General features: G+C 36.1%; 2 protein-coding genes across 2 annotated transcripts in view; both read right to left on the bottom strand.

Annotated features, from left to right (window-relative positions):
• The window catches only part of Prp8 (pre-mRNA processing factor 8), a 38342-nt gene extending 35129 nt beyond the window's left edge, over window positions 1–3213 (bottom strand). Inside the window, 5 exon segments of the mRNA XM_023170878.2 lie at window positions 513–638; window positions 713–1141; window positions 1195–1359; window positions 2527–2695; window positions 2750–3213. Of these exon segments, the coding sequence (XP_023026646.2) occupies window positions 513–638; window positions 713–1141; window positions 1195–1359; window positions 2527–2695; window positions 2750–2939 (1079 nt within the window). The 5' untranslated portion in view covers window positions 2940–3213.
• Window positions 3214–7425: 4212 nt separating this feature from the next.
• On the bottom strand, window positions 7426–9862 carry LOC141483929 (uncharacterized). Its single transcript, XM_074179018.1, has 2 exons — window positions 9644–9862; window positions 7426–9356 (listed from the first exon to the last, which is right to left on the bottom strand). The coding sequence occupies exon 2, from the start codon at window positions 9336–9338 to the stop codon at window positions 7608–7610; it is 1731 nt and encodes a 576-aa protein (XP_074035119.1). The 5' UTR covers window positions 9339–9356; window positions 9644–9862; the 3' UTR covers window positions 7426–7607.
• Window positions 9863–12555: the final 2693 nt, after the last annotated feature.

The following is a 12555-nucleotide window of genomic DNA, read 5'->3' as shown; positions in this document are numbered from 1 at the left end:
GGTAGCTGCAAAGTGTTGATTAAAAAGTGTGCAGATCGTATGTATTTCCAAATAGTTCTATGACACAGTTGAAGCATATGATGCCTTGATAACTTGTAGAGACATGTATCACAGCCAGACAGGAGTAAGGTAGTTTTAACTCATTTCTTCTTCGTGTGCTACAGTTATGAATCATTAGCGTGCCTAATTTTGTTATTATTCACGGATTATACATAACTATACAGGCAAGGACACCTGAGTGAATGTATTCTTACTTGATCCAGTTGAAAACAGAAAAATAATTTATATGTCATCCAACAACTGTAAAAGGAGTATTTGCTTGTTCATTGGCAAATAAAAATAAGTATAGCTGTTTGCATCGTACCAGCATTTTCATTGGTCTCTTGAAAATGAAAAGAATATCAAGTTGCAATTAAAAATTATATTCCACATGTCCAGAATACCATTAAAATAAACTAATGATAATTCTAGATTGTGTGGTTTTAATCATATTTTAATAGATGACAACTTACCAAGATAGATGAACAAAATGGGGCATATTATTGTACAAATATGGGAAAGCTATCCTGTACTCCGTACGAATAGGCTGCCTTATAATGATTTTGTTGATATCATTAAATTCATTCCAGTCTTCATCCCTAAAAAAAATAATTCATGAGTAGAAAATATATTTTTATCAGAAAATAATTTTTATCAGATGAATTTCACTTACGCAGGATTCATGTCTTTTATTAGTGGTTCAAATTTAGGACCCCCAGGAATAGCCATATTCAATGCCTTTGCTGTAAAAAAGCTCTTTGTATCAAATAAATAAAAATAATTTTCATCAACAAGATCTGTCAGCAACTGGTTAGCTAAACGATATAAAGTAGCCATCATTGGAAGAGCAAGGTTCCATTTTCTATAAGTGGGTCCGTTTACATACTTCGACCCTACTAGAGGTTTATGATCATAAAACCATTTTGCAATAGCAGAATCTTCTTCTGCATCCAGTTCAATTTGAATAGCCTCAAGTGGCTCAACATCTAAAACGTTATCAGCATAGTCGAGCGGGGGTTCTTCATCATCAAAAGGAGGAAAACGCATTCTCTTGAAATGTCTACGATCTCTCTTTTCCCTTCTCATCATAATCCACATGGTTCTGCGAGGTAAACACATATTAAATTTTATCAAAGAAAAAATTTGAAATCTTACCCCCATTGCGCAATGTACACTGGTTCAATAACCCAAGGTATTTCATTTACAAAGGTAATGGCACCAGTAATATGGTATAAAACTTTAACATCTCTAATTTGCTCCCATGGCATAGGCATATTCTCAAGTAGTTTCATTACAGCATGTGGCATGTATTTTAGAGCCCTAAAAATTAATCAATTATTTTCTCCTATTTGAGACCCTCCAGAGAAAAGTCTGTATTTCAGAGACCACTTCCTGAAATAACTTGTAAAATAATTACTACTTTTCATAATCCCGCACTGCAGACCATTATGCACTTCTATTTGCAACTCTCATTTGATCGTATGCAAAATATTTAAAACATTTAGACGATAAAAGTATCTTTCAAAAAAAATTCACAACAATAGTTACAGATTTTCAGCCCAACTTCTGGAATGCTGAGAGACAAAGAGGTCTGGTTTGAACTTTTTCAACTGCAAATTATTTCATTAGTTGTTAGTAATAATTTGCTTTCGTTCAAATTTTCTTTCTATATTTTTCTATCAAAATATTCAATTACAATGTGCCCAATATGCTTATATACATTTTTTTTTCTGAAGTTACCTCTCTGACAAACCATAACCAATTTAAATTGTTAATAAAAATCAGAAAAGAGAATCACCCAATATAAGTTAGCCTTTTTGGTGACAACATCACTGATATATTACCATAATCGTCTCATTAGTGGATTAAACATCAGTTAAATAAACTCTGAAATGGACAACTTTTTCTTAATTCAACAGACTTTGTATTTATTTGGTTCTGGGTTTATATTGTATAATATATTTTGAGTAATTGACCTCAATGATAATTGATACTTTTTCCTCACCAAAACAAAATGCTTTCTTGCCATGGGTTTCGCTAAGCAAGTCAGCATCATCAGGAGATTAGTGAGACTTGACCATTTCACGCTAGAAGTTTCAAATTTAATGAAAAAACTCTTCAGTTTGTACATTTGTAATGGAATCGAAAAATAGATTGTACACAGGAAAGCTACACAGGGTTTCTTTATATGATCCAACTTTTTGAGATATGGCCAAGAAATAATAATGAAAACTAGAGAGAAGTGACGATATCATTCAGAATATGATTTCAAGTATAGGGAATTTTGTGAGAAAAACAATTTGTTTATTCGTTAAAAACACTGAAATGGGTAAATAAAGGTTTGCTGAACGGGATAGTGTTATTGTATGACACTAAGTAAGTTCCCGAAATAGTCCAATCTTTGATTTTGGAATGGTCATACTACCGAAAGCAGAGATTTGTGGTTAGTGGACAAAACGTTATAAGTCCAAATAAACAAAAATTTACCCTAGATAGACTCGCTTATCATGTCTGTATTTGCGACTGCTCATATCTCCGTGATCTCTTATAATCTTTCTTATGTGTTCTGGGGGCATGTCTTCCTTCTGTGCTTCAACAAATCCCAACTTTCTTTTGTCCGCAAACCTTTTTGATTGAAGTTGATGCCATTTTTGGGCTGAAAACAATAGCTGTAATATGAATATAAAAAAATAAAAAGCATAACTAGTACCTTTTTCTTGTAGTTTGTCTTCAGTCATAACATCAGACTTTGGATGTGGTGGTGGTATTTGCTGTTGCAAAGCGTGTGCATGAGCCTGAGCAGCGGCTGCTTGTGCTTGAGCATGAGCCGCCGCCAGGTGTTGTTGGGCCATCATTGTGGCCCAGGGGTTTGGCCCCAATATATATGGAGGTAAAGACATATCTGCTATAGAATAGCTTTGTCACTCGAAACTAGTGCATCAAAAGTTTCACAATATCGTGTCACTTCATTTGTATAATTCGTGTAGGTCGTCCTCAAATCATTTTTGTAAATTTAATTGACAGTACCAATATACAATTGGAACAATACTATCAAATACAAACTTCAATAATTGCAAATCTAAAGACCGAAAACAGCAAAGCTTCCTTTTTCCGTTTGTTGAAACGTATGATACAACATAACCTCACAAACAATGAATAGGCTGTCGTACTGTCGTTATCTCACTGTCATTGTTGCCATCACAAAACTAAAACCACAGAACTCATCCTACTAAATTATAATTATGAGTTTCGCGACTAAAACCCAAACTTTGTAATTTGGAAATTCCAACTTCAAACTCAGAATTTAGAGATTATATTTCGGAAAAACATAAATCTGAGTCTGAAGTATGAAACACAAATTTGGAATAATAATGCCAACAAAACATAGTATCTATGACGCAATGTTACTCGCCTTCCGTTATTAACCGCACATTTCACTATAATATTTATCTAACATACGTCATAATGTTGCAAATTGTTCCAGAATTGTACGCTAATTGTTTCCATAAGAATAAAATGTAATATTCTGTGGAAACTGGTTTTTACCAGATCATAACAAACATGAAACAGCACAAGTTCGTCGGGCTTATTTTGATATTATTTGAAATGGAGACGATAGAAGCAACCAATGAAATTCGAAAATTTAAGATTTTTGTGAATATTTCAGAAACAGTCATTGTCAGTTACGATATGAACAAAGTTTTTATTGACTTCACAAATGGCAACTCTTGTCTGATTTAAAATATAAGATAAAACTGTAACCTTTGGCATAGAATATATCCAAAACAAGCACTTTTTGCAATTACCAGACATGCCATACTCTTCTAGACTCGCATTTCATCAACCAAGTTAGCGTCTTCCAGGAGATGAAGAAGAGTTATTTAGTAAATTGCGCGTCGAAACGAAGCGCATTGGGAAAAGTGATTGTTTTGGACTTGTATAATTTGACCAACCTTTCAGGTCTTATCATTTCCGAGATATCAATAGTAGGATCAGCTATAAAAGGGTTATTAATGCATTTCACCAATCTATTGACAACTGAAATAAATTCGTTTTTTGTGAGAATATGTACGGATTTGGAATTTGAAGAATACAACGTGATGGATGACATTTTACTTTTGAAATTTCAAATGAAACTGGCTCTGAGCCCACTACAGATTATTTTCAAGTCTCCTGTACTACATCTCATAGCAGTATTTAAGTTCTTCAATGGACAGCTGTGTCTTTCCAGTTTAGGAGGGCTCAATGAAGGGAAAACTTTCTTCAGAACATTCAACTTTTCCAGCATCAGTCTGGTTTTTAGAAGTTTGGAGTAATTTGGAAAATGATTTTTAACAAAAAGAGAATGAAAAATGTAACTTGTAACGAGTCTTCACACGTATTTATTGATTCACTTTAAGATGTCACTCAAAAAGAAACATTTTTTTTTTCGGATACCACACATTAAATGAGTTCCTGAATTCACCGATAAGCTCAACAATATGATTGTGAAAAAATATTAAATGAATTATAGATGTCTTATTCATCACGTTCTAAAATCTATAGGGTCTTTCAACAGGAACTTACAAACTTCAACAGTTGATAACGGCCATCTTGTTGAAACTACATCTGTCAAATTAGTTGTCATTAATTCATTTAGTTTTGCCAAATCACCTTGGACGGATATAGCATTCAACAACACATGCAAATAATTGTTGTTTTATCAATATGGGTTTTACGGTCGCCATAATCATCCTATCGAGAGGACTATTTGCAATGTGGTGGATAAATTTGAGTCCAATGGTTCAGTAAATGATCGACCAACACCCGCATATCGATGAAACGCAAGATCTACCGAAAACATCGCAACTATCTGTGAGAGTGTGCTGGTGAATCCAAGGCAGTCAATTTCGCGTCGTTCACAAGAACTCGGCTTTTCGCAAACCACAACTTGGCGAATTTTGCGTCTTGAATTGGGGTCGCACCCGTATACAAAATACAACTGACTCAGAAACTGAAAGTGAACGACAGTAGACAATAACGAGTGTTCGCTGAATACCCATCCTTATGAGATCCAAGACGTCCAATGCATTCCGAAAAGTCATTATTTGGTGTGGATTTTGAGGTGACGGCGTTATCGGTTTATATTTTTTTGGAGAACGACGTCGTCTGACTGAATGTCGACGATTAACTTCTTTTGGCCACGTTGGATATTCTGCATGAGCGATTTGAGGGCATGGTCATCTCCCGTGGAGGTGATGTGAACTGGCCACCGAGATCGTGCGATTTGACCCCGTTAGACTTTTTCTTGTGGAATTTTCTTAAGTCGCAGGTGTATACGAATAAACGATCCTCAAAGTCAACATAATCCATGTCATCGGTCAAATTTAGTCTGATTTATGCGCCAGAGTCATGGAAAATTGGACGTTTCGGATGCGCTTCACCCGGAGAAGTCGTGGTGGAGATTTGATTGATGTTATATTCCACACATAATAGCATCAATTGGTCTTTCAAACGAATAAAAAATGTCGATGATATCTCACACACGCTTTGTTTTATTAAAATTTAAAGATAGAAAGCACTTAATGAAACACCCTATGGTGCCAAATGAATATAGTATCCACTTTGCCCGTAATTTGTGATTATTGACTTACGATCTCATAATGTCATTTATTTGTTTCAGATGGTGAATGAATATAATAAAAAACTAAACAAGGGTCGTGATCGTGGGATAAAAATGTCATGCAAACGGCAATTAATTTGTGCAAAGCTGGAGATCAATGAAGAACACAGCTAAAAAGTATGGGTTGGCTTATGCAACCTTGTACAGACATTTAAAAACTGGCAGCGCGGCTCCAAAACTGGGCCGATTCCGCGGATTCCGTCCTGTTTTTACTGAAGATCAGGAAATAGATTTAACCTTTCGGCGGTCGCATCCAGTTTTCAGACAAGAAAGGTCGCGAGCGGACTGTCCGTCCGCTATAAGAATTTGGTGTAATTAATTCATTTTTGCAATAAAAACAACACTGAACAGCAAACGAACTTTAATTCATAATGTATTTCTATTAAAAAATAAGAATAATACTTCTAATAAACAAAATGAAACTCAGAATCTTGGGATAGTATAGAAAACATAATTTCATTCACTCTCATTTCCAAGATCAGAACAATCACGACAAATATTGAGTGAATGTTCCAAGCATACAAATTTTTGACATTTAACACATGAAAATCGAGTTGGTCTATTTTTATTTCGATCGCAATAGGCACAACGACAACGAGCATTATCTAAAGTCGGAGGAGGTAGAGGTTCTTCTAATCCTAAAATTCCTCTTATTCGAACTTTCATGATGTTTGGAATTTTCTGAATGGCACGGCGGCGAAGATGGCCTTCAATTGGATGAAAACATAACGTTCGTAAAAATTGTCGTCTTTGAATGTTCCATTTCGAATTATTAGTTGCATATACGACAAAAGAATTGATTCCAGCAACATTCAACAATGAATAAAAGACCATAGGCCACCTTCGAGTGTTTCTTGAAACATCATAAGCTGCACAGAGCTTATCAACGCAGTCAACACCTCCTTTGGTCTGATTGTAATCTATAATGATTTCCGGCTTATTAGTGTTTTCATCAATGTTGTCGTCAAAATGAATGCCCGATACCAATAAAACATTTTTGTTCTTTTTTGGTATATAAGAGACTAATGTTGCATTTTTCTGAAAAGCAAACATGCTTGATAGAGGAGGACGACTTGAAGGACGAGCAAATTCTGGAGGCAGTTCTCTCTTGTTTTTTCTTATGGTACCCAGAAGAGTTAAGTTGCAATTTTTCTGCAAATTTTCAAGAAGCGCCATACTGGCAAACCAATTGTCAACTGTAACATTTCTGCCTATTCCTCTTATTGGTTCACAAAGTCTTTGAACAGCATCTTTCGGCGAATTACTCACTGCAAAAGGTCCCTCAGGTTGCCGGCCAACATACACTTCCAAATTGGTCGTATAAAATGTTTTTGAATCGGCTAACGCAAACATTCTTATGCCATATCTAGCAGGTTTGCTGGGTATATATTGACGGAAACTACACCGCCCGCGAAATGCCTCGAGTTTTTCGTCAATGGTTACGTATTCAAACGGAGAGTAAGCAGTTTTACAATTATTGACGAAGCTATCAAATATTTCTCGAATGCGAGCAAGCTTGTCGTATTTCTTTCGTGCGTCACGTGTAGTTGAATCATCAAACCTTATAAGGTAGGTGCGGCCAATAAGGCCTAGCTAAGCGGAAATTTAAATAAATCAAAGACTGTTTAAACAAATCAGTAAATTTTAATGTTTATCAAACATTTATGTCAATCACTATTAATTAAAAACGAAAAACAGCAACTTCTGCTATAAACAAAGTTAAAATTAAACATTTTAAAAAACACTGTCTTTAGGCCTTATTAAACTATGGTAGTATATTAAGGCCTAAGACTTTAAACTACAAAAATAAATGAAATAATCTTCTTATATTTGGTCATTGAGATCCATAAAATAATAGTAATACGATAATCACAGTAAAGACTTAAAAATAACATTTTTTCTTTAATTAGGCACAATCTGGACACTCAAAATCATCATCATCCTCCTCTGTTAAACCAACGCACTCCTCGTGGTACCACTTGCTGCATTTGCAACACATCCTCATAGCAGTCTCTTGCTCCTGTTTACATGCGTGACAGTACCAACTTTCTCTATTCTCTTTCCTGCTCTTTGCTCCTTTTGTGCTTTTCATTTTTGAGGTCTTTTTTTCTATTTTGTTTTTATCAAACAGGTCTTTGGTAACTGGAGTTCCTCTATAATTGATGGCTTTTCTTCTGATTGTTGGTGTCTTTTCGGTATTTTTAGCTGGTGTAGGCAGGAGTTGCTTAAATGATGCTCTTTTCACTTGAGCGAGGGGTACATTATCCTCATCGTCAGAACTGGAACTACCGTAAACCATTCTGTAAAACATTTCAGATGATTTTTTTGGGGTATTATCAATTCTTTGTTCTTGCATGGACGTCGATGTCTGGGGTGTCTCGGAAGCTGTTGGCCTAGATGGGACGTGAGGTGGAGAATTTTCTACATCTACAACGTCTGGTACAGGAGCTGGAGCTTCTGACAATACAGATGGAGCAAAGGCTGTTTCAGGAATAGCGTGCGGATTAAATGGATACAAACCAGTCGCTCTAAAACCACTTGTTATGTTACTATGTGTCATACATTTAGACCAGACAGTAGTAAGTATAATATTGAAGCGTGCCTTGGTAAGCTTTTTGTCTGGATTTTGTTCCTTGAATAATAAAACTTCTGAATCCCAGTGGTGTTTAAATGATCGATAGACAGCTTTGTCAAGTGGTTGCAGTTCATGGGTTGTATTGGAAGGTAAGCAGTACAATGCTATGTCGAGTGAATCTGCAACTTCCACGATGGATAGATCTAAGTGACAAGCTGCCCCGTCAAATATTAAGAGGCACTTTCCTGGAGTTTTGTAGCGGGCTAGGTGCTTCAAAAACTCTTTAAACAGTTCATTTGTCATATAACCTTTTGCAGATTTTTCTACTAATGATCCCGGTGGTAAATTATCATATAACTCAGGCTTCAAACGTTTGCCTTTAAAAATTATCATTGGTGGTATGCTAGTACCAAGTGCGTTCACACAACCGGCGATGGTGACACTTTCGGCGTGTTCTGAAGACTGTAAATGAACTCTTTTGGCTCCCTTCTGTGCCAAAACAGTCTGCTGGTGGTGAATCGTTAGGCGGCAGCCCTTCTCATCCATGTTGTAAATCTTCTCAGGGCGAGTTTTGAGATCCAATTTATCATAAACTTCGTTCAGTCTCTGGAAATGATCATCTACAATAAATTTATTAAGCTTTTGAGCCCTGGCCGGGTTCATAAACTGAGCCTTTCGACGTGATATCTCCGGATGTCTCTTCATAAACGTCCTAAACCAATCCTTACCAGCAACTTTAGCTTGTTGATTGAAGGGATGATTGATGGCATTCGTCTCGCAAAATTTAAAGACTAACCGGCGGAGAATCTCTGGAGTAACAGGTAATCCTATTGCAGCAAACCTCACAATTCTACTCACAAGCTCAGCTTCCTGTTCTTCATTAAGTAAAGGTTTTCGGCCCAAGGTTTTTTTTAAACTGGCGGTCTGGAGGTGGTTTCGTATAGTTCTTCTGGGTACTTTGTACCTTTCAGCAGCTTTGTACATACTCAACCGTCCACATTGTACTGCTCTGACTGCTGCCACCAGATCATCTTCAGACCACAATGCTCGCTTGGAAGGCATTGTGATTATGAGGTTTGCCTGAAAACCATAAATCAATTAAAAACAGTTGTTATTTCATTTCTAAAGGTCTTTAATAAACAGTAAAATAGTCACTCGATGATATTAATAAAGGAGGGTAATAAGGCCTATGGTCAAATTTTATAGACCTTATTAACAACCAACCACATTGTCAAGAAAAGTTTAAAATATTATTATTTTGTCTAATTTATACTATTTTGTACAATACAGGTCTTTAAAACATTAACTAATAGAAAAGTTAACTATAAAATAATGTGGAAAAGTGGAAAAATGAAAAAAATACTTACGTTTGGTTCGACCGTTATATTATAAATCGAGACGTGTGTCCGCCGGCCACAATGAGCGATGTCGCACTGGCGGCAGCACGCGGGCTTGCGAGTCGTAACAGGTTTGGGGCGCCATCTAGGATGGTTTGCTACCTATGACTGTGATTTCGCTTAGCGGGAACCATTTAAAGTTGTGTTTCTGTTACTTAGGCCTTATTACCCGATAGGCCTTATTGGCCGCACCTACCTTATGTTGCAAGAGGAAACAAAATCTTTGTTTAGACATCGTAAGTCGAAATAACTCTACTCCTGTATCCCACAATTCCTCAAGATTCAGGCGACTAGACTTTAGAACTCCGCATAAATATACAAGATCGAGGAACGCCTTGGTTTCCAATAAATCGGTATCTTTAGCATCTCTTTCTCGTTGATAATGAACACGTTTTTCTTGTATGTGTTGATTTGTGTACTCCACAATTATATTCAAAATTGTATCAGAAAAAAAGTGAGACCAAATTTCTGCTTCCTTCTTCAAGTTTGTCACTGGTGGCTTCACACCAGGAAAATATTTTATCAGGTTCTGTCTCCTAGTTCGTCCATGTCTGGGTATTGGAAATTTAGACCAAATGGTTGTATTGTCTTTTCCTGTGAATGTTGGTCCCTGAATTGGAGTTTCATTATTGTAATCTTCTAGGTCTGAAATTTCTTGTTCTGTGTCACTATCGATATTTTGTGTCTCAAGAATATCCTCTTGTGTTTCGACATTATCCTAGTCTGAAACGTCATCTTCAAAATCAGCATCAGGCGTATCATTATCCATCAAACACTCTGACATGAGTTTTTCCAAATGCCTTTGTTCTTGTTCCCAGGAGCACATCTAAAATTTTTGGATGAATTGAACACATTTCAGAAATCAAATATTATAGACTTACCTTTGATGACAGCAATTACTGAAATCTCACTTCAAGTAAAAATAGGTACAAGAAAGGTCGCGCGCGGATTTTCACTCCGCAACTTGAAATAAGAATAGGTACAAGAAAGGTCGCGCGCGGAGTTTCACTCCGCAACGGACACGACACTGGAACAAATGCAACCACTAACCTGTGACTCTATACTGATCATTATCAAGATATTCCAGGAGACTACTGTTACTTGCAGCGCTGCCAACATGCTTATCAAAAAACTATCGCAAAAATGTTAAACTTGCGGAGTGACAGTCCGCGCGCAACCGCCGAAAGGTTAATAACATCTCAAGGATATGGATTCTGTATTTTTAGCCTGAACCAAGACTTTAGCAGTCACCTACGCTAAAGAAAAGAAACAGGTGCGCCTCCCGACACTAAAGGAACCTGTACTCTAAATGCTTGGACTTTAGGTGAGGTATTCCTTGATTGGATGCATTTTTTTGTGAAATATGTTCGACCTACCTTTGAGAAAAAAATACTTCCTCTAGTCGACAACCACGAGAGCCATAAGTATTTCCCAGCTTTGGATTACGCCAGCAAAAATAACATCGTAAATTTATCCTTGGCCTCACATACAACTCTAAAATGTATCCCTGTGTGTGATACAATGCAGTCAGAAATTGAAGTAAATATTCAACAAAATGCGAGCAATTCACTGGATCCCACACCTGGATGCTCAACTTCTCACTACAGTCCCTTTATGTTGAGACCTATACCAAATCATGCCAAATCAAATAAATCACTACCTACTCGTAAAAGGAAATTACAAAAATCGGAAATAGTAACCAGTACACAAGGAAGATCAAAAACAGACATTTGAGAAAAATAAAGTGAGGAACGTTACTGAAAGACTAGATAAAAAATCAAAAAAAAAATCCTAAGAACACTATTAAAGCTATCACTAAGACTGACAAAACAAATAAATAAAACGCTAAAAAAGCTAAACAGCCAAAGAAAATTAAAAAGTTTCAGGATACAATATGCTTTTTTGCGGCGAAATATTTATTAATTTATTTATAGGTACACTGTTCTACAGGTTACACCCAATTACAGAACAGGGATATAAGTCAAATCACAATACAATACAATTACAATAAGTTATAAGGTAAAAACAATAAAAATAGAACTAGCTGAAGTAAAAAGACCTAATCTCAGAGATGGAACAGTAAAAAATGTCGAGCTGACAACTTGCAGAATTGCATTTGACGCACATGTTATGCACAGGTGAACGTTTCAGAATATTTGTAAGGGGTGTTGGCAGATAAAAAGAATTAACTACTCTTGAGATTGGTCTAGGTACATTGAAATTCAGTTTATGCAGAATATGTGGGTCAATAATTAAATTATTAATCATTTAAAAAAATATGTGGAGTGACAATCAAGACGGCAACTCAGCTATTTATAGCATGTCTAGCTAACAATGCATCATGGGAAAATCCAATTGGTGGATAGATATTGTCTGACCTATATGAGACAAGTTTTAGGAAACGACGTTGTACTGATTAAACTTTTTCTGTATACAACTGATGAGATGGATCCCAGATTATGGATGCATATTGTAATGAATCTGAAGCCGTCCCTGACCGATATTCCGGCCAGCGAAGAAACACAGCAAAACGAATGCAGTCGGCAACCGCCGGTAAAACTCTAGTTGGATATCGAACCGACTACAAATTTCTAGAATTCAAATAGTGTAAATAAAATTAAGCGTTAGTTGCTAAGTATTGTAAATAAATTAGTTTGTGATTAGTGAAATATTATTGGAAGTAAATTTGTTTAAGACAGTTAATTCCTTAATTTGTTACAATATTCTAATTTTGATCTGACGAAAGCATAGTATAAGGTTTTCGATGTGTATAGATCCACAAAATCACTGGAGATTCGTGCAATAAATACATAATTCTGTTTGCAGCAGACAGAATTGCTTCGATGTGTGGCACGAAGGAAAGTTTTGTGTCGAAGTAACAC

Source organism: Leptinotarsa decemlineata, unplaced genomic scaffold (assembly GCF_025532065.1).
Source record: "Leptinotarsa decemlineata unplaced genomic scaffold, Ldec_3_MD MMD2_tig00004307_RagTag_RagTag, whole genome shotgun sequence".
In the NCBI taxonomy this organism is placed as follows: domain Eukaryota; kingdom Metazoa; phylum Arthropoda; class Insecta; order Coleoptera; family Chrysomelidae; genus Leptinotarsa; species Leptinotarsa decemlineata.
Note: the sequence above shows the minus strand (reverse complement) of the source record. Positions and strands in the feature narration are given on the sequence as shown.